Source organism: Lichenostomus cassidix, chromosome 14 (genome assembly GCF_008360975.1).
Source record: "Lichenostomus cassidix isolate B80296 chromosome 14, HeHo_3.0, whole genome shotgun sequence".
NCBI classification, from domain to species: domain Eukaryota; kingdom Metazoa; phylum Chordata; class Aves; order Passeriformes; family Meliphagidae; genus Lichenostomus; species Lichenostomus cassidix.
In genome coordinates, this window is record NC_139495.1 from 5,730,604 (window position 1) to 5,753,522 (window position 22,919).

At 43.1% G+C, this 22,919-nt stretch overlaps 1 protein-coding gene across 9 annotated transcripts in view; it reads left to right on the plus strand.

Annotated features, from left to right (window-relative positions):
* The window catches only part of PDGFA (platelet derived growth factor subunit A), an 83,875-nt gene that overhangs the window by 18,306 nt on the left and 42,650 nt on the right, over positions 1–22,919 (plus strand). For 2 of the 9 annotated variants that reach the window (XR_014855081.1, XM_085074628.1), the window contains 2 exons: positions 7,829–8,002; positions 13,575–16,280. Coding sequence is in view for 4 of the 9 variants with exons in the window: in XM_085074628.1 (XP_084930754.1) it covers positions 7,829–7,962 (134 nt within the window). In the remaining 5 variants the exon portion in view is untranslated. Of the gene's footprint in view, positions 1–1,575; positions 1,659–2,657; positions 2,772–2,880; positions 6,116–7,828; positions 8,003–13,574; positions 16,281–22,919 lie in introns of those variants that run through there. The other 7 variants (XR_014855082.1, XM_085074629.1, XR_014855079.1 and 4 more) reach the window with 6 other exon arrangements.

Consider the following 22,919-nt stretch of genomic DNA (forward strand, 5'->3'; position numbering starts at 1 on the left):
TTAGTAAAGAATGTAAAGCAAATGTTGCTTACACTGAACTCAGGAGGGAAGCTCCCAGCTACTTCTCTGTGTTGAAGATGCAAAATGAGGGCCAGTTTGTGCTGTATAAGGATTTTGGATTTCGAATTTAAAGTGTATCACTTCTCATTAGGCTGGCCTTTAAATAAATGTAAATGCCCAGTAGTGTTCAGGTCTTGCTTCACTAAGTTAAAGGTTGTCATGCTGCAGCTCATGGTTGAACTCTGTTGCCTAATTTCTTTAGACTTTGTGGAGACAGGGCTAACACTGAGATTTACTTGACCTTGGGGAAAATATGAATGAAATCAATGTAAAGCATCTCAGAATAAATTCAGGATTCAAGGCTAAGGAGTTAGTTTGGAAACAGCATTGCTCATTCCTGTTGTTTTCTTACATGTGTATACTCAAGAATTTGTCAGTTGCCGCATTAAACCTAAATTTGCCTCACCAAGCCAACCTTTAAGTTACAATGGGGAAAGATTTATGGGGGAAAATTCTTACTTTCAATCTGGCTTTCAAAAAATCATTCTGAATTAATCTAAAATCATTAGCTCTGATCTACTTACTAGAGTGCAATCAGTACAGAGCTCGACAGGCTTACTCAGGAAACCCACTATGGCAGAAAGGACATTTCCCTTTCTCCTGATGCAGGTTGAAAGCAGCCTTAAAAGTTTGTTTTGCACCTCTGCAGGGAATTAAGGGTGCAGTAGAACCAGCCCAGCTACTAAAGAGTCAGTGAAGAGAGGTAAACACAGGAGGAAAGCTGCCCAAAGGTGATAGATTTTGCAGGTGGCTGGGTAAGAAGGGTTTTCTGTAGTGGGTCCATCCAGCATGGAGACATAAACCTGCTCCAAGCAAATGTAAACTTCAGTTGCTATGTACAGAGCAGAGGAATTAGAATTTCTATAAAAGCAGAGTTAGACCTCTGCTGTGATTTTACTGGACATCAATTTATAATCTGAACTTGAGTGTTTAGCTGAAACTAGGTGGAGTTATTAGACAAAACCACACGTAAAGTGGCTATTTTTAAAGTGTGTATGGTTTGATATGTTTTCTGTGTCTTCCATTTGGAAAAAAAGTTTCATTAGATCAGTTTCAGTTACCCAAATTGTCCAAGACTAAGCAGTTCCGATTTTAAACTCAAAATTTTTGGTTTTGATACGTGTGAAAAATGGGGCAGAATTATCGTGGAAAAATATATATTTCTAGGATTTAATTACTGATAGGAACAAAACTTGCACCCAGCAAGTGGATGGTGAGCTGAAAATAGCTTAACTCCAGAGCTGAAGGCAAATGTTGAGTAGTGCATGGTAACAGTGATTATAGATGGATCTTGGGAATCACATGTGCAATGCCAACTTCGTTTATTATTTCTTTGCTTTTGTGTAATTACTTTGTAAACTCAATGTCAAATCAGCCGTTATAAAGTTATTACTTTAATGCAAAGGGTAATGAGATTTCTTTGAAATGTAAACGGTTTTGAGTATTTATGACTTCAGTGTTACACGAAATGCATTACCTTAGGGCTTTTCACCAGCCCTGCCCTTATGTTAACAGGAAGGCCTAGGGAATCAGGTAAAAAACGGAAACGAAAAAAGTTAAAACCAACATAAAACCTACTGGAACTATTTGATATTCAGGTAGGACCTATATGCTGAACACCCTAATAGCACAAGTACTGGAAAACTTAATCAAATATCATCACTTCAACTTAATCACTGTTCAAAATCTTGACACTTGCTACCTCAAGGCTGCAAAGAGATTAGATTTGATTGGCTTTGATAATTCTACCTGCTGGTATTTTCCCTTTAAGCTCCACATCACCATCAGCATCTTACATTCTTGAGCTACTTCCTTTTCTTGCCTTTTTGATTTCCTTTTTATTGGAGGGTGCTAATACTTCAGCTTCTGAAATCTCAAGTTCCATTGCCTCTGCTTGTGTTTCATTATTATTGATTTCTGAGGTGAAAGCATCAGGTGATAAAGCATGAATGAATTGCCAGGTTACAAATTGTTGTGTTCCCAGTCCTTGGCTGTGAAGCATTGAGTGTACATACAGCAAATACTATTATTTTGTGACCATCAAACCCACGTTCTGCCATGAACTGGGGTTGATTGCACATGAACCTGACACAATCTGATGATCTGCCTACTTGACAAGAAAGATGCTTAGAAATATCATTTTTTATGTGTGTTGCAGAGCCCTGTGTTACTTACACCAGAAAATTAAGATTTTTTTTTTTTTTGGTCTGCTCAGTCTCAGTAGGATGATGATAGTCAGTCATCAAAATTCATGAGGTTTTCAGTGTAGTGAAAAACTAACACCCTCTCAGTGCAAAAATGACTGAAATCCTTTGGCCAACATATTAGCAATGTATGATGATGGCGACACACATTCCAAATTAAATATGGAATTTCCATTTCTTAATGACTTGAAAGTATGTAAACTGCAGCACTTGCAATTGATTCTGGTATTTGGAGTGGGAATGATTTGGATATTGCAGTGTCTGTGCCTAACGCCTGGATGATGGTGAATTTAATTTCAAGCCCCTGTTTTTGCACATAAACTCCCAATGGCAGTTTTCATTTATACTGATGTGTCATTTCTAAAAAATGCTAAACTTGATATCCTGTTTCAGATTAACAGGTATTTATTGGGAGTAGTATGATAGAAGCAAAGATTTTCTAAAATTCAACTTTAAAAGTCAGCATGTAAACTCAATCAAAACAGCATTTAGAACTTCTTGTCCCAGGTTAGTGACTCTTCATGCAGAACAGTTTTTTTTTTCTAAGTCATCTACTTTGAGGAAAGGACCTTTGATTCTAATCATAGAGTTATTGTATCTTTTTTCTCTCCTGCAGATGTAAGGTGAAAATAAGCTAGAAAAAAAACTTCTCTCTGGGACATGGATGTACATGGTTTGTTACATTCCTGAACCTACTATGTATGGTGCTTATTGACTGTATACTTTATTTGTTCTCCTGTGTGAAAAAAAAACTGGCTCAAAAGAACACTTAATGAGAACAAAGAGACAATGTACATTTGTTTAATGTGACATCAAAGCAAGTATTGTAGCACTCTGTGAAACAATAGGAAGCTTCCCTGTCCAAAAAAAGAAAAAAAAAACCGAAAGAAAGAAAAACAGAAAAGAAAAAAAGACAGTTGAATGAATGGAGGATACCAAAAGTACTCAAAAACATGACAAAAATCTAAGTGAATAGTGGATTTCTGTCAGAGCAGTCAACGGTGCTTTACGTCAAGAAATGTGCCTGCGTTCTTGATGAAGATGGATGGACACTGGTGGACTTCAGGCACAAAAAAAGCAGGAATGTATGAAATGATCAAATGCCACGCAAACACTATAGAACAATACATCCTTGCTTGGTGGTGTTTTAAAAGTCTATACAAAAAAACCTTCTGGGGAGCCTTAAGTGGATTTTTTTTTTTACACCATAAAGTGATTATTAAGTTTTCTTTTTACTCTTTGCCTAGCTTTTTATTATCTCTTGGACTACATTTGCCAATAACACATATAAAAGACTGGTATAACAATAAGCAGAACACAAAACATTATGGTATTTCTCCTAGTGGGATGCAAACTAATGAGATGTATTAAAATAAAAATGGTATACCTATGCATAATTTTCTAGACGTTTCTTGGTTTATGTTCCCCAACCTCCCCCGTAATTTAAAGCATTACATAAAAGAAAAAAAAAAGAGAAAAAAAAAAGAGAGATGTGCGTAAACAAATCATAGGATATCCATGCAAAAATCCTTTTTTTTTTTTCTTTAAGACTTATGCCAGTTGCCTACTAGTGATATTGTGTTAGCAATTGTCATTCTTATCAGTATACAGATACTTTTATTTCATATGTTGGAGCTGTGTGAAATGTACAAATTCTTGTATCTGCATTGTATAATGTCATGGTGGCATGGGAACTACCTTGCTGCAAATATTTGAACAAAACCTAAAATTCTTTATTTTTGGTAAAATGTTATGCTTTATGTGTATTCAACAGAAATATGTGTTTTTGTAAAGGTGAAGTTTGTATTTTTATCTAAAAATTAACAGTTTTATATACCTGAGAAAGCCTGCTATGTTTTCTTGAACCAAAAAAAAAAAAAAAAAGAAAAAAAAGAAAAAAAAAGCATTTTGTGGTCATATTTTTGTAGTAGAATAGCCCAAATAACATCAAAATCTATTTTAACTATAGCAGGGCAGATAAAATACTCTGGCACCAGCTCCTGTATTTTCAAAGTGCCAAAGGATTAAATGTTCAGTTCCCCACAGATTGCAGTGGGAGCCACATGGATAAATCCTTCTGTACTGCTTTGGAAATTTAGGGCTGTGCCAGGTATGACATGGCTACTCACTTGGCCAAAATCACTGCCCCACCCCAGTAGTTTGGATTATGTACCCTTTGTTTTATTTGGATTATTACATTGGATATGTAAAATGAACTACTGGATTCTTTTATTTGCGAAACATCTACAAGGAGATGAAAGAGTTTTCTTAGTTTGGAACAACAAAAAAGTTTGTCTTGAAGACAGTGTTTCCACTCAAATAAAAATATCTTCAAATGTGAATGAACTGCAGAACCTTAAAACAACAAAAGAGAGCAAGATTTTTAACCTTTCCACTTCTCTAAATATAGTTCAAACATTCCCCTCCTGTTCCTGTAGCTATGTCCAAATTCAACCAAACAAAGCAATGTTAGCTAACAGGCATTATTGGCTTCAGATGCTAATGCAGAGATAGAGTTAGTCATCGTTCTATTTTGTGATCATTTTCCCAGTGTATTTGTTGAGCACCAAAACTGGAAATACATTTAACTAAGATTGTCTGTGCTTGTTTTCCACTAAGTGTACTGTTCACAATGTTATGCACATGAATGTATGTGTCTGCGTTTAAAAAAGTGTATAAAATGTAATTTATATATTTATGTTTCAGTGGGATGCCAATAATGTTGCTCCGTTCCTTTTTTTTTTTTTTTTGTCTAAAAGATATCTAATGAAAGAAAAAAAAAACCAACCAAACATATATCCATTAAAATCATGTAGATGAAAAGCATTATGTGACCCACTCAGACACTGTGCAGGTATGAAAGGATGTCAAAGTCACTTAAGTGGAATAGTTTGCAAAACAACTCTTGGAAGGAGTCCTGTGGTTGTTGCACTGGCATGAGGAGGTTGTGTTTGGGTTTGTGGCCAACTCCTCAGGAGTGACTCCCCTGGGAATCCTGCATTTACATCACCAGGGAGTCTGGCCTTGTAGCAAAGTCTGGAAAACAAAGCGAACCGAGAGGTTCTGTTGGTGCCAGCAAATAAACGTGTTATGCCAAATCCAGCACACCAGGAGAGAGTGAAGACTGGGGACTTTTCCAGTAGCCGTTTGTTTGGGACTTGTAGTCTCGAGTTAATTTTGTTACGAGGAATGAAACGCACACGAGTCTTTGTTGTCAAGCACAGTGTTCATACGGCATGCGGCAGAAAACACAAAAATCTCAGGGCTATGTTCTCAGCTACTAGAAATTGGCAAACGTTTCTGACTTCAGCTGCCCCCGAGCTAATTTACATCAGATGAGGATGCAGTCCATGGCTGTTAAATTGCGAGGAGTAGTGTCACGACATGAGCATCACTTCCTGTAGCCCAGCTGAGCTCTCACCCGGCAGCCTTGGCACCGTGGCAGGTTGTGGGATTAGTCCTCCTTCAAAGTGGCAGATACGACCAGGAGGAACAGTGACACGAAAGGTTGTGACACAGGAGTCGTTAATTCAAAGTTAAGTTGGACATTTCAAGGGCCAAATCCTCAGCTGGTGTAAATCACCATCGCTCCGTTGCCCGCAATGGAGCTGTTCCAGCTTACACCACTTGAGGGGCTGGTCCCTCATTCTTGCTCATCCCTTCCACTCCTCGGTCCCACAGGGATCTCAGATTGTTGTGTATGGTTAATGTAATCCTGTGTTCTCTAATACTTAAGCACAATAAGTGAATATGAGAATGGGTGTCAGACTTAACTTTGAATGTCCAAGCTCTGAAATGGTTTGTTTCACCATTGTGGCTGTAAATTAAACAGTTCTCTGTGCATTTGTGAATGCCGTGTCATATCTTCTTCTGCTGTCTGCTGGAGGTGGACTCCCTCTGGACTTCTAAAGTGCTGCATTTGGAGTGTTACAGGGAAGGGTGTGAGCAGTTGGAGCCACATGTCTGATACCTGATGGACAGCCAAGATACCTGATGGACAGCTCTGTTATTTGTGGGGTGGGGGGTGACTAGGGGACTTCATGGAGTCGAGGATGGTGGTTGTCAAAAGCTGCTCTTCCATGCAATGCTTTAACACCTTGTTGGTTTTGTACTTCCACACTGTAGGCAGCGATTTGGGGATGAAATGTTTTTCTGTTTTACGTTCTGTGCTCATTTCCTCTGTCCAGGGATCCAGAGCTTCGTGGTCTGATTATATCTTTTTCTGAGGTCTTGTCTGATCAGAAAAGACATACAGAGAGGACTGCCCAAACCCAAATCTCAGCATTACAATATGGTGCATGGTCACTGACTCTTCAGTCAGCTCATTACTTTTAATTACGTGCTTCATCTTTCCAGACCTGTCTTTCAGTTCCTTTTGTTGAGTGAAACCAAGGCTTCTGTGCCAGTTTGCTTTCCTTTTCTCCTGTCCTCTGTCCTGCCTGGTGTCTGCTTTATTAGGCAGAGCATGGTGACTGTAGGCAGTTGCTCCTCTCCCAGGCTCCCAGGCAGCTCCAGCACTTTGGGTTTAGGCTTTTTACTCTTGCTTGGAACAGCATCTGTGAGTCTCCTCCCTCCAATGGGCTTCAGCATTCAGTTAGGAGGTTCTCTTGCCTGTCCTCCTCAGATCCATGTTGCCTTTCCGTGGGCTGTTTTCCAGCTATTCTCTGCCTGACTTTCCCATCCCTCTGTTTCTGTCTCTTAGAAATTATTTTCCTTGCCTAAGATGTGTCTTCTATCTGTTTGCTCTCCTCCTGCCTGACAGGACAGCCTTTGATCTGTTGGTCTCCAAGTCAGTTGGTTTATCTAGCCATGTGCCCTGAGATCCTCTCTCCCAGACCCACAGGCTCATAACTGACTCCCCACATGAAAGGCAAATGCTTTAGAGAAAAAGATTCATTTTTGCATTTGAGAAAATACTACTGAAGACTCTTTGCTAAAGCTCTGTCCAATTCTAGCACCAGTGTGACTCTGGAATAGTAGCATTGAAGCTGTTCCAGACATCTGACAGTTTAGTTTGGACCAGTGGCCCCATTTATGTTTTAATTGGAAAGTTTCAGATTTTATTTTGAAGTTTCAAAACTACCTCAGGTTTGCATGCTCATATTTGACTGTAAATCAAAGGAAATCATGTTTGTAGGTGCCTCCCATGGCTTTGAAAATGTTTCTCTGCATAGTTACCTGACCCTCACTTGGGCTGGAACTAGTGGTTGCTGTAAAACAGACACCATGTGGAGGTTTTGAATGAAGTAATTTCCTTGGTGTTTCTAACACACAGTTTGTATTACTAGTAGATCTCAGAGTCAGTCAGGTCAACTCATAAGAATCCTGCTTAAACTTCCTTTAATTTCAGGTAACAAAGCCTACCAGTGTTGCATTCCTCAAAAATCAGCCTATGTTTTGTGTTTATTGCTCAATTTAATTACTGTCTGTGTTCCCACATTTTATTAGCAAGGCATTATTCCGTGTCTGAGCTTTTCTGTGCCGCTCTTTGCTGCAGCACAGCCTTGAGCTGGTTTGTATTCCTATCTCCTCTGAAATAAAGAACTATTGTTATCCCATTTTAGGCGAGACCGAGGCATGGAGAAAAGCCTGTGCAAGGTCATACAGCAAGGCTGTGGCAGACCCAGGGAGAGGACTCAGATCTGAGTGCTCATCCAGTGCCCTAAATCACACGACCATCTTCCCCTTCCAAGGATGAATCCTTGCACCCTTAGAGCTAAATACTGAAAAGATTGAGGGTAAGTCATTTTGCCTAATTACTGTGCATCGGATACGTGATCAAAAGCTGCTGCCATATTGTCAGAGAACGTAGTGATTGATGAAAATCCATCTTTCTGCCCATGCAATTATGCAGCCTTTTATCCTATCATGAGCCAGTCATTTCCTGCTTCTCTGAGGAGCCAGCCTTTCATGACTTACAGTGAAAATTATGCACATAGAACAAGACTCAGATTTTATGGGAATTTACAAAAATTCAGTAGACAATTTTCATTCTCTAGTTCAGTGTCATTCCTTCCTTTTATGGTGTGGGTAACATTTCCTAGGGGAACTGTTTTAATCATGGGCCCAATCTGAATTTTTTTTTCCCAGGCCCTAACATGGAAAAATACTTTAAGAGATGCCTGTGTTTGCTCTTCTTCAAACTGGTGCCTGAGCATGCCCCTAGCTTTGGACAAACATCCCATTGACCTCAGGCAAATGGAGCAGAGTTGATGCTTTATTTTTTAATTAGGGTGTGCCTTCCTGATACAGGATCCCAGTTGTGGGCTGGGGGTCTTTGTGCTCTCAGAGTGTTGAAGTATTTTGTAAGCAACCCCAAAGATGAAGTAACAAGACTAGTGTAGACATCTGGGAAAACAGCTGGGAAAGTTCCACTCCTGCTCCCATGGAGGTTACCATTTTGAACGACATATCTGTTCATTTTGGGGGAAAATACTTCCTTTGGCATGGGTGGGTTCAGGACTGCAGTTGCTAATGTCAGTGAACCCATTTCAGATCATCTCTTTGGGTACCCCAGAAAATGTAAGTTGAAACCTCACAGTTGTACTGATAACAGACAAATTTGAGATGGGAGAAATTAATGAGAGAAAATTTAATGTGAAATTTGGCAACTCTTGGTTTAAAGAAAAAAATGAATTGGAAGGTAGAATAAACAAGACCAAAGGCTCGATCATTCTTTTTTTTTGTCACTTGTGGCCTGTCACCTGCCCCTTTAGTCATTCCAATGACTTGCTGCATCAGGCTAAAGTATGTGCTGAAGTAGCTCAGAATCACTACAACATGTGAAAAGCTAGGACTGGGTCTCATTGAACTGCTGCCTATTACCATGGCATATGACTGTGAGGTGGGGCCCACAATCACAGTTGTAAATCAAAGAACAAGTCATAGGTTAGGTTCTGTTTTCCTTAGATATTGTCTCTAAGTTTGTTTTCTGTGTGCTGCTCTGGAGTGATGTTTGGTAAGCTTTCCAATTAGGTGGAAAGTCATGAATACCTCGTTCCCAACCTGAAAGTAAGGAAGTGCTAACTCTTAGTCTTGTTCCTAATCAATGCATGAAATTCTGGGAGCATCCTGGTGATAGAATTTCTATCACTTGAAGGTTTCAGTGTCACATTTTGCCAGGGTTACTTCTTCCATAGAGGGGAATCCAATCATTTTTATGTTTGACTTACTAGCAGGCCACCAAATCTGACTTGGTGTGAGTTTTGAGCAACTCACAATTTCTGTTTTGGCCGATATTTGTTCATGCCAGATGTCTCCCAAGTTCTTGGATAAAATACACAAAGAAAGGCTTTCTTGAGTGCTTCAACAGAAAGGAAGTTCACAGTGAAGGCTGGAGTAGTCCCTCAAGCCAGGAAATAGGGAGCCAAGTTTGTGAGAAGTGTTACACACTCATCTTCAGATCAGACCTGGTGTTTTGGCCTCTATACTGTCTTTGATCTTGTATAAATGAAGGCCACTGGATTTACTGTCCAGCTCTGAAATTCAGAATAGCTGTGAAAATAGGTGTGCAAAAAGGAGAAGCCCACAGAGATGCAGTTGAGCCCACACTGCTTGAAATCCCCTGGGGATTTTGAAAACATTTCATTCTTGAAAGCAATCACAAATAAGTAGGAGAAAAACATTTTAAACACTTCTGAAAATCCCACCCTGGTTTATTTGGCAGGTGAAGAAAGGATCCAGAAGAGATACTACTTATAAGGATCATTCAGTGACAAAGTAGATGTTCATAGAGAATGCTCATGCTTAAATCTTTCAGCAGTTAATTATCATCCTTACAGACCATAATACTGGAATACTTCACTTATCAATACATCAGGGCTTGGATGAACTTTGAGACGCATGAAAACGAGACACTCCTTAGGCCCCTGGTAGCTCTGTGTTCTAGTAACTGATCAACCAATTACATAATTGTCAGGTCTCTCCCTTGCATTAGCAGATTCAACTCCATTGACTTCTCTGGGGGTGACAGTTACCTGAGAACTGACCCGAAACTCCTGCCACGAAGTAGATAATGGCTTCATATTTTGCTGTTTAGTGTTGTTGTAAAAATAGACTCATTTCCTGGAGCAGTTAGAACAAGAAAATAGGGAAAAGCAATTTCCCACAGAGACTCATCCACACTGGAATTCACCAAGGACCCCGGATGTGAACATGTACTGATAGAAAACATAAAACAGCAACTTTGTTTAGGGAAGCCTCTGACCTGTCAAAAATGCAGAGCATTTCTTACCAGACTTTTCCTTGGCAATTAGTGGGTAGAATTACTCATAGAAATTGTTTTGTTTGCTCACAAGGGGAGAAGACATAAATTCAAGATAGCCCCTCTTTGACCACTAGAAAGACTCTTCACAGAGGGGCTATGGGTGAAGTTCTGGGTGGCCTCAGCTCCCCTTGGGGATGAACTCAGACCTCAGTGAAGGATGAAGAGCCCCTCCAGACTTACTGGACATCCCTAGCTGGAATTTCTTAGAGCAGTCTAAGGGATTTGGGCATCCACTTGCAATTCATTTTTACGTGACTTTCAAGAAACCCTTGTTGGCTTCAGAACGTTTCTGTTTTTTTCTGAAGAGAGACTAATTTTGACCCAAAGATGTCACCATGATTTCTGCCTTCCATCTCTCGGCAGCAGCACTCAAACCTTAGGTCTGAGTTTGGAACAGCCTGACATTTCAGTTGGGAGTCCTTCACTGCTGCCAAGCTTCACCTTTCCTTATCACCATTTCTGAGTGCTTTTGTATAAAGGTGATGCTGGTTTAACCTGAAGGCCAGGGAAGTTTTAAGAGGCCAGATTTCATTTACGGGTCCTGCTCAGCTGCTGCTGGGGCCACTAGAGGAGGAAGAGATGCTCCAGCACCTCCATTGTGGGTTGGTGTGGGCTGAGGGCTCTGTGCTTACACTCGTAGAAGTGAGGATATTTCTTGGCCCAAACTCACCCACAGTGAAGTATTCTGCTCAGAGGTCTCCTTGACCCAGGAAGCCTCTAAAAAACCTGTTCAAGAGGTGAATTTCCCTTGACTGGAGGGGGTTTCCTCAGCAAAAGTGACAGAAGTGATTTGAAGATAGAGTGGTTTCTCCAACAGGCCATGCAGGAGTCAGGCAGGTTAATGCTTGGCTTGTGTCCTTCACTGATTGCCCCAAATACTGCTGTTAAACCAAATTTTAACTGTTCTGGGCTGTGTTTCTTGTAGAGGGGCTTCAGAAGAGCTTGCCTAGCAGCTTGTATCCATTTGTAGTGCAGAGCCTGCTGGCCCATCAGAGTGGTTGGGCTATGCCTGCACAGCTAACAGGGGTTTTGGGACCTTGCAGCTGGGGTTAGCAGTGCAAATGTTTCCCATTAGCTCCCTGCATACCCCAAGCTGTGATTCATCGAGGGAGACAGTGCAATGCTGAACTTGAGGCATGTGAGATGTTTCTTTGAAGTTACTTGTGCATGATCTGAGTTGACTTGCTGAGCTGAGACCCTGAAGAGCCCACTGTGCTAACAGTGTAGTTTAGTCTTTTCCTCTTACTCATTGTCCAGAGTGATGTGAGTTTCAGAAGGGTCTGAAATCTTTCAATAAACCATTCCATAGGAATGAGGGAAAGCTTTAACTATTCAATGGTTTTCTACCAGCAAGCTCAGCTACACTGGAGAGTGCAGAGCTATGCTTGCCCTCCTTCCTTAGTTTGTTCAGGATGTTTCTTTTCAAAGGCAAGTGAGGAAAAAAAAATCTTAAAATGGCACCTTGAAAAGGTGGGAAATTAAGTGGATCATATCATCTTGATTTCTTTATCTCATTTAATTAAGGAGGAGTTTGCCAATAGTGATCTGGTATTTCCTAAAACAAGCATATATGGAGAACACTTTGAGGAACTTCAAAAGCGTTTTCAGGCTAGATCAGGAAAAGATAAAACCAGAAGTGGAAACTTCTAATACACTTTATATTTCAGTACTTACAGGAAGTACATTGTTGCATAGGATACTAATGAATTCTGCAGGAGGAGGCTTCCAAAAGAAAAATGAAATGGCACCTTCTCTATCTCAGAGAAAAGGTCTGAGGGCTTTTGCAGTTATGACAGATATGCAGTGGATATGTATGGTCGTATCACCTGGAGAGAGTCTATCTCTGGCAAAAGGCTATTTAGGGTTTCAAGTGTGTACACTATTGAATTTCTGTAGCAACTTCCTGGTCTAGCTGTGAAAAGTGATAAAGGGAATGGTAAAAGTCTATCTTGCTTTCAGTTGCCCTGTCCTACAGCCCAGAGGGCAGAAATGCTGCCCTGTGTGGAGCTGGCTGCAGGGAGCATGGGAGCACACTGGGCTGGCTGAGGATGAGCACATAAATTGGTGCTGATGTTCCCAACCAGGGAGTGAGGCCAGCAAAGTGAAAATAGCAACGTGGATACTCAGATACAGCAGTGACACTTGTCTGGAAAAATTATTATTTGACAGAGTCTTAATTAACTCGAGTGAAGAACTAATTCTAAAATGCTGATATTGGAATCCCAAAGAGTTAATGGTCTCAGAGACGATGAGATACAGGATTGTTTCACATTTGTAAAACACACAGAAGCCCTAGGGATAACAGGTGACAGTTTTGTGCTGTTTGAAGAGTTCCCTGGTGTCAGCAGAGCCCTCTGTGGTGCCTCGAGAGTGGAGGGGTTGTGCCCCAGGCTTGGCTCATGGGTTCAAGTGCAGGTGTGAACACATTTTAGGCAGCAGGGCATTTCTGTCAGGACTGAAGCACATGGATAGTGAAGATTGTACATTTTATTCTTGGGTACAGGCAAGATATTTAAATATGGGGTTAGTGGCTCTTTGTATCTTCAGGGACCCAGATCCTTGGAAGGCTGTCTGACTGAAAATCCAGAGGGCTTTGCCTTTGTGAAAGATTCTCCTTTTGCTTGGAAGTGAGGTTTGGACTCCTGAGTCACAAAGATGATTTTGCAGTTGTTATATCTGTCTTTCTGCTTCTTTATAAATCAACCTGCTTGGCCTGAACTGAATGTTTAAATAATAAACAGCTGAAAGACAGTCTGAGGGCTTCTTTCTGAGTATTTCCCCTAGGGAGCCCTCGGGATCACATGGCATCTGCCCTGACCTTAAGGACCTGCTTTCTGGAGGCTTTTTTACAATGCTAACAAACCTCACATTTTAACTAGCTGTTAAATAAGCCAGTCAGTGGTAACTATTCAGGACAGGGATTAGGAGAGTATTCTTGCTGGCATACAAGATGGCTCTGTCCATGTGCTGGCCAGGGATGAAGGGCTGGAAAACTGTGTGGTGGAAGAGACTATTAATGTGATTTTCCACAACTTTCCTTGCAGCTGCATTTTTGAGAGGAGAGAGAGAGAGATGGCTAGGCTTGCAGTAACATGTTGTGCCGTCATAAATGCTACAGCCACCATCTGTTTCCAGCCCACGACTTGAAAGAAAACTGAGCAGTAATCTCATAATTCACATGAGCGTTTTACACTTGTGAACCCTTCCCAACCTTTGTCTAATAATGAGGGGAGTGCATGGTGCTAAGTTTTGTATTTTTCCTGTACGTATTAGTGTTTATTTGTATGTCTCTTCCTGTTTTGTTGTTTTGTGGGGACTTTTTTTCCACCAAAAAAAAATTCACTGGGAGGAAAATCAGACCAGTTCCACGGTCAAAAGAAACATAATAAAGGCAAAATCCCAATTCCACTGATCTTGCTGGCGAAATTCTCCAGGAGGAGGTGCATTTAACATTCCTCACTGTGCCTGTCTTAGTTACTTGTTGACTAAAAAAAAGAAAGACATCAGAAAGTGCAGAGGCAGGTTGCTGAACTGCCCTTTCCCTGCAGAAACAGAGCTGCTACAAGAGCTGGACATGCGCGATGTAAACTGCACCGCCAGAGAGGATGGTAATGGTAGGTTGGATTTTAATGAAAACAGATTCTTCTGCTAATCTTCGCTCGGGGCTGGCCCTCGGCAGGATTAAGGATCCCACCTGCTGTGCCAAAGACATGCTCAGGTTCGGGGCTGCTGGCGGGTGGGAAGAGCACAAACATCTGAGTGACTCTGGTGAGAGATCCCAGTCTGTCCTGCGCTGTGCCCTCAGGGAAGCCAAAGAGTTGAGATCATTTAGTTGATGGAAATGCTGCTCCCCTCCAGCCTGCAAAGCAAGGCTGAGCATCATTAAGGATTTCTTTTCGGCTGCTCTGCGAAACCAAGGGCTGCTGTGTCTCCAGGCCTCCTCTCACCTTTGGACCCAATTTGCACACCTCCTCCTACCGCAGCTGAGTGAACTCCTGCTCTCCTCTGGCCTTAGGAACAATGGCTTTCATCATCTCTACCAGACTGCAGAGCAGTTTAAGGATGAAAGGGCTTCTCATTTCATATATCCCACTGCTGCTAGAGCTATAAATCATCGATGGACTGAATTTATAGCCAACTGCTACTGCAAGCAAGTGAAATTTATTTTGTGTTGTCATACGTATGGTCAAACTGTCCAAGAAGTTGCCAAAGAACTGAGCTGCTGCTGAGCAACCCATTCAATCTATTCTCATTTTATTTAAAAATAATAAATAACTATCAATGAAATGAACTTATTTTGACTTGTGCTACATGCTGGGTGATCCTCAGTATCTCCAGGATGTGTCTGTAAGTGGAAGATAGCTGCTACCTGTTGCCAGGTCCAGCAGATTTGACATGAAGTTCCACCAGGAAAAGGTTTGTGGGCTGAGGACAGGTTCAGGGCCACCTCCTTTTTTAGCACTACTTGCTGTTCTGAGAGGGTTTGGTCAGGTAGCAAATGTGCCCAGGGGCCACAGTGACTTCTGCCTGAATCGGTGACAAATCTCTGTTGACCTGTATTGAACAGTGGCCCTTCCTCTTGTCACACAGTTTGCTGACAGGTGGATTGTTGGTGGATCTCTGGGGCCTGGAAAATTGGCCTGAGCTTATTTTGGTGCCTTGTGATGGTGATGAGCTAAAAATGAGAGAGTAGAAACTCTTCAAGCTGCTGGGGTCTGAATAATATATTTCTGTATGATTTGCTTACAGAACCAACAAGCCTGAAAGGTTATTTTTGTATTTTACCCAGGCTCATTAATTAGCTGGGGGTGTTGGGAGCTGTCATATTGAGTGGCCTTTCCCTGCTCACTCCTGTTGTCCTGCTGGATTCAATCCCTGCAGCCTCCCACCCCTTGCCTGCAGTTTGTGGCCACATCTGGAGTGTCTCCTGCACACGTGCTGCTCAGAGCCTCCTCCTGCTGGCACAGGTTTTTGGGGTCCATGGAGCTATAGGAATCCTTCCCAACACTTGTTTTTCCACGAGGGAAAGAGAGAAGGGGCACGGGAAGCACAGTGGCAGGGAAGGTTTCTGACACGAAATTCCCAGGAACAGGATTTGCACATTTTATGACCGTTCAGATGGAAATGCAACGGAGCTGAATTATTCCCCCTTAATCCTGCTTTCTCACTTTCCTCCCGGCAGCCTCTTCCCCTGCAGTTTAGGTAATACAGAAGCTTATAAACAAATCCCACCGCGTGAAAAATAGCAAAGGGGGGGAAAAACGGGACCTGGGTTAGGGCTGTGATGGATAGACAGGTGGAAGGCAGGCACCAGAAGGGAGGATGAATGGTAAAAGCCTTTGATGGAAACACTAAAGAGCTATTGAAAATCCAAGGGGTGGGGGGAGGGAGGAGAAAGAATAGCAGGAGGAGGGAAAGCAAGGGAGTCGTGCCCCCGTCCCCCCGCCCTCTTTCTCAGGATGTTGAAAGTATTTGTCCTTCGTTACAAAATGATTGAACTGCCGCCAGGCCAGGCCACCCTTCCAGCCATTGCACTGGGAAACTGGCACTTCTGAAAGCCTCGTCGCCTCTCAAATTTTATAGCTTTCCCTTTTTGTGGGAGTTTTTGTGTTCTGTGCTGTTTGCGGGATTGTTTTCGGATTTGCCGCATATCAAAGAAAGTATGTTTTGTTTTTGTTGCTCTGACAAACACAGAATCCAGGTAATGAAAAGGAAAATTAAAAAAAAATAAAGGCACATTTTTATCAGAATGCTCAGCTGTCTGCCTTTTATTGAGTCAGAATTTCATACATTTGGTATTCACGGTGTGAATTTGGTTTACCCCTAGTGCTTTTTGAAGGAGGAATTTCATCCTATGAATAGAGCTTCTGCTTCTGCTTTACTGAAGCTTCTGCATGTCTCTGTGTGCACAAAAGTGGTGCCTGTTCTTCAGAGTAGTGAGGATGACCCTGTTGTCTCATAATTAAAATGGATTTTGCATCACGTACATGTAGATACAGTGGGAAAAAATAATCTTTCCCCTTTTCAGAATGGTTCCTGAAGCTCTGCAATGTCTTTGACCTGCAGGATCTACAGATGGGAAGAACTGTTGAAGATCTGAGTACGAGACTGTTCCTGCTGCCAGAGGCTGTATTTGCACCATGTATTTATATGTGCATGTATTTATATAAGCCTGATGCTCGGAAAGGGCTGGAGCCGTGTGTGTTCTTAATTAGATTTGGAGGTCTGTAGATGCAGCATCCACCCAGATTCTTGTTAACCAGGGGAGGACCCAGGGCTGTGGGGTCTGCCTGATGCCACTCACATGTCACAGAGGTCAAGGAGCTTGTGGTGCCCTGGCTAGGGGGTGACCAGGGGACTGATCTGTGTGTGGGGCGAGTCCTTGTCCTCCTGTCCCATGGTCTGCATCGCCCTCCCTGCAGCCCCAGGGGCATTTCTGTGAGTACACAGGGCAGACAGTCAGCTGCCTGTTGCCTCCAAGATTAGATCCTGGGATTAGGTCTCTGATGGGCCATGCCATGTAATTAAAATAGTCCTGGAAGAGCAGAGAGGCAATGTGCCACCCATACACAGCTGAGAACTGGGGGGCTGTGCTTGCTCACAGACCCACTGCAGCTGAAAGCAAATCTCTCCAGTCACACAATTTACAATAGCAATTTCCACCTAACCATCTCCAGTGCCTGGTTATCTCCATTAGCTCGCAGTGCCCTGAGAGGCAACACTGCCTTTGTCCCCATTGCCAAAAGAGGAGAACGGGTGAGTGGTTTGCTCAAGGTTAGATGGGAGTCACTGGAGATGCTGCTGCACTCTCCTGCCTCCAAAGGAATTTGCTGCAGTGACCAAAGCAAACAGCCCCTGCTGCTTCCAGGCTGGACTGTGGCGTGTCATTCGCACTTTGTGTCAGAGATGCTGTGACTGGGTAGGTATCACTGTCCTTGTGAACCAACTTTTAGTTCTGGAGCGTGGGTGAACACTTGTCATCATGCCAGGATGACACAAAGTCTAGAAATTATGATGGCAATTCAGGTCATGGGATGGAGGGGGAAAAATGCTGTCTCAGAAGTGTCCCCGCCTGGTGTCACTGCTGGTGATTATTTAAGATGCAGGACATGACTGTGGCAAAGATCAGGTTGTAGCTGATATGAATCATGCCTTGAAATAACACTTTCCTTCTTACATTGTGAAAATTACAGCGGTATGGGAAGTGAGGGAAAATGGGATTTCCCTGGAGGTTAAAGATTTTCCTTTAATCAGCTTTCATAATGTTAATTAAACGTTTGGAACAATGGCTCAGTCCTGGGATCCGCCCGCTCTTGCATAACTATCTCACAATGCCGATTTCACTTTCATGTTTATTTGCCAGCATGATTCCAGGGGAGAGCTGAGCAAGATCTCAGCACCGAGGAGCTCCTTGGGGTTTGGGAAAACTCACCTCCCTCTCTTACCTCTCCTGGGGAGAGGAGACTCCAGCTCTGCCCTCCCAAGGAGGAGCAGCCTAGAGGGATCAAAGCACTCTGTCTGTCATCATCACCCCATCTGCAAATGGGGCTAATAAAAACTGACTGGTATTTTGAGGCTGGTGCATATAAATATATACCCACCCATATGGAGAAAAGGGTGTGTTTATAGAGATCAGTACATGGATACATCTATTCCGGGTAGGTAAGATGGATTGCTGTGCCACTTGTTCCCTGAATTTTTCTCTCTTTCTGTAGCATAGTTGCTGCTTGCCCAGGGGAGCCAACACCTCTGGTCCTTTGAGAAAGGGGCTTAACATAGCCTGGTCTCACATCCCACACAGAGCCCTGGGGAAGAGGAAATTTGGGGAATGGCATTGATCACCCCAGGGACTACACCATGGGAATGGCAGCTGTGCCTGGCATATCTCCTGGGCCTCTTGCTGCCAGGCTGGGGTGTCTCTCCTGGTGGTCTGAGATGGGCTGGGGAGCCCCAGAGCTGGACTAGTGATGTCTCAGAGAAGCCACCAGCCACATACGAGCAGGGTGTGCACACACATCCACAGCCACAGCCTGGCCACTTTGTTCTTCAAGTTAGAAAGGTTTTAAAAATAAGGAATTAAAATCTATAAATGTTGGGCACTATCAGAAAAAAAATGAACCTATTATATTTTAGGTCAAAGAGTTATCTAGCTCAAGATTTTTAAATATGTACAAAATGCAGTTTGTGCAGAAGGACCATTAATCAGCCGCTGGAAGAACTGCCTTTTCTGCCTTTTTTAAACCTGCACAGATGAAAACAAAAAGCAGGGAGTGCAGAGGCAGCTCCATTTTCCCACTGTAGGGGTGGCAGGCCTGGGAGCAGGAGGGCACCTCCATCCATGCGAGCTCCTGCTTCCCTGGCAACATGCTCACATCTCTGCAAAAGCTGTTTAAATACTGAGCCACGCTAACTACACGGCACTTTCCCTATTGACACACGCCTTTGTCTGCTCAGAGGAGGTGCTCTGTAAACACCAGTATTGGACGTTTTTTTTATGGGACTTATTCCTGATTCATTGGCTCTAAATTGGTAGCCCCGAGGCACATACCTTTCATACAGGCAGGGAAGGGATTGCCTCTTCTCCCCACCTTTGGAAACTTTGACCTGCTGGGATCACAAGCTGCAGGAAATCTCAGAGTCCCAGGTACCACCAGCAGTAAAAACCGGGAGTAAACAGATTAGATGTGTTTGAAAGACATGTCAAGGGAGCTTGGCCTATCTGGCTCAGTTTCCCTGTACCACAACAAGAAAGATTAATTTCAAGACTGATTTTGATGGCATGAAGCTTCTTCCTTAGTACAGGAATTGGCTGTGTAATTTATATATATATATATATCTATATATATATCTATATCTTATTTTCCTCTTTGGCAATGAGGAATCGAAACTTCTTCTCCACACCCCTTTGATTAGCACAGGAGTGGCAGGAGGGATTTTTCCTCTCTTAGTCATTCTGGGCAACCTTTGAGCCCAGGTTTTCCACCCTGTTCCCATTAGGAAGCTGCAGAGGCCATGCGAGTGAGTTGCTGGCCAGCTGGGAGCTGTCAGCTGCCTTCAAAGGGCTGGCTAACCCTTCTGAGATAAATCCATGGCGAGGTGTGTAATGTGCATGCTATCAGCCCTCTATCCCACACAGTTCCTGCCCCAACAGGGATGAAAGTGTTTTTAAAAACCGGAGTACAAAAGGGGAAAACCTATTTCTTAAATTTTGATGTCAGTTTATGGAGCTGTCAAGAGGATTAGGGTTGGGTCTTGGCTTTAACAGAGGGCTGCTGGCTGTAGGTTTTATCATCCTTTCACAGGAGTGAGGTGACAAAGCCCTAAAAGCTGAGATGGTCCCTCCCAAATCCTCCCTTGCAGATGGCAAAGTATATTGTTAATTTACACAAAAAAAGAAATGCAGAATCCTCTCTACACATTTTGGGCTGAGCAAAATGAAAATTTTGTTGTCAGCCAGTCTGGCTTGGGCATCACCTTCCCAATTCTCTTTTGTTTGGTCTCTCAGTGATTCATCTCTCCATTTCACTTCTCTTTTGTTTGTTCCATAATTGCTGGCTTAACCTGGAGGCATGAGGCTTCCTTGTGGAAACATCACCAGGCTGTCAGTCAGCCACGGAGAGGTGGTACAGCTGGTACAGTCCTTCCTCCCTCTCAGGAGTGAGTGAATCATCCCCTGAATATGCAATATCATCCAGGACAGGAGCCAGGATTCTCAACAGGCACATGAATTCCAGCATCTCTGGAAACATTATTTCCACATTTTGGGCAGACTAAGAGACAGTAAGTAAATAAGCAAGCTGTGGCATTTGCGATCTCTGTAGTTTTATTTAAAGTGACTGCCTGTGCTCAAAATGCTTGTGTGGGTATTAAAAACACAAAGAGAAAACTCTGTATCCTTGATCTGATAGTGCCCAAGGCAGCTTCAGGGTATGGCCCATTTAATGCCATTGAGCAGTCCATTGAACAGTGAAGAACCCACCAGAAACAGTAACTGCCTGCTTTCCTCCTGAAAACTCACATGAACCAACACATCCCAAACCCTCTCTGCTGCTGGTCTACAGATTTCTGCTTTGGAACTGAGTCCATGCTGGCTCTTGGTGCTGCTGTTTCCCACTGCCCTTGCTCAGGTGCAGTGAAAGACACCCAGGCTCCTTCCCTCAGCTGGGATCTTGTTCAAAAGTGTCTCCTCTCCAAGGGAAAGACCGATTTCTCATGGTTTCCTGGGCTGTAGGTGGGATGTAGGCAGAGAACCAGAGAATTTTCACTGCATCAGGAGGTAGTTCATGACACAGCATTTCACAGCAGCAACTGGTTTTCATGAGTTCTGCTGTGCTGTGCTCATGAATCCAATAAAACTGCCCTGGAGTGATGATACAATGAGATTTCGCTGCTGAATGTGTGAGAGATGCAGTGGGAAAAGAACACTGCTGTGGCTGAGCTGGGAAACACTGGTCAGCAGGGCTGTGATATGGTTTTCTTTACTCTTATTAATACCAAGAGCCAAGACTTTTCCTGCTTTGCTTTTGTGCCAAGGTTACAGCTACGTGTTAACCTTCATCAGCCCTTCTGATGATAACAGGGAAAAGTGAAATACCATTAAAATTATCTTCCTATATGTTTAAAGCACTCTGGCACTTTTCCAGGCAGTGTTTGTGCCCCTGTTTATGCTGCAGACCCTGGTGACCCTGGAATACTTTTATTTACGACAGCATAAGCATCATTTCCATGGCAACATGCTTTTCAAGCTGCAGATTGAGGATTGCAATTTCCTGAGCAATAGAAGAAGCAATGGTGGATTTTTTTTTTCCTAATCAGCTAGTAGCAACTTTCATGTGCAAAACGACCAGCCACGACAAATCAGTTAAAAGCTACATTATCATCAAGGCAATTTGAAAGCTCAGCATGGTTAGCCTAAAAATAAAAGAGAGTTAGATCCAGTTGTTTAATGGAAATGGAGATCATGCCATGATATCCTCATTGCTGCTCTGGTAAATTGACTTCAACGTGCTCTGCAATGCTGCCTAATGAGGAGCAGAGCAGTTCCCTTCACTGCAGTGACACAGTATTTACAGGAAGACCAGGACACAATTATAATCCTATATGGCTTCAGACAATGCTTTCCCATATTGGAAGAGATGACAAAGCCTGTTTGAAAACAGTCCAAGCTATCAACAAAGGAATGCTATTAACAGGGATGTTGGTTAGTGGCTCGTGTGAAACTGCACTTGGTGCTCTCTGCCTTCAGAGAGCTGCGGGGTGGAGGAGTGTGCTGTGCTCACAGAGGTGCCAGCACAGCCCTGGGGACAGAAACACAGAGCTGAGATGGGGAACATCACCCAGCAGTGCCACAGCTTTGCTTCCCTACACAAAATACACCTTCAACAGTGGTCAAGTGCAGTCACTCCACAAATAGGATCAGCGAGGGGCAGAAAGGTGCAGTGATGTGCCCAAGGTTGCCCTGGCTGACAGTCAGAGATGCTCTTGGAGTCCTGTCTGCCAGGGGCCACCAGCCATCCATCAGAGTAGGGTGTCTGAAGGCTGGAGCTGTGCCCTGCTCAGCCAGCTTGGCGCCCAGCACCACTGGGACCAGCACTTTTTACAGCTGCTCTTCTCACCATCTCTCACTGGCGGAAAATTTGTGCTAAAAATGCTGCCTTAAGGAATTCAGAAAAAAGTGAGGATTTTCTTTCCTGTCAGATTGCCCTTGAGAGAAAAGAAATCTTACTTCATATCCAGGGAGGATTTGACCACACCAAGCCCAGGGAATTGCTGTGTACCAAACCAGGTGGGCTTAGCAGCACTGCTTCACACCTCTCTGTGCTATCAGTTACTCCTGTCTCTGAGTTCCAAGTTAGACCTGAATGGTGACACTATGAAATTATCAGAGACAAATTTCTAAATCATGGTAGAAATAATTTCAGAGAAAATAGGTGTTGCTGCTGGGTTTCTCCCCCTCCCAAGAATTACTTGGGGTGACAGGTAAATAAATATTAAACTACATCCTGTAATGGTAAAAGTTCACTCTACTAGATGAAAACCATGTTCACACCAATTTGCTTTGAGCTTCCAATAATTTTGGGGCAAAACTTCCACTGGTTTTGAAAGCATTAGGACAGCAGGGGTGTCTCCAGGCTCAGGGGACCCCCATATCCTGTGAGGTACAGCTGCCCATGAACTCTCCCTCTGGAAGCTGAGGAGATGCTGCTTTTAAACCCCAGCTTGTCCATGGGAGGGCCTGGCAAAGTGTCCTGGGGTGTTAGCTCTTGGACCAAGCACGCTGCAGAGCTCAGTGCCAAAAGCTTCCAGGACATCAGGAGCTGCAACAAACTCTGGATTAGGTGACGTTTAAAGGTTCCTTTGGACCCAAACCATGCTGTGATTCTCTGACT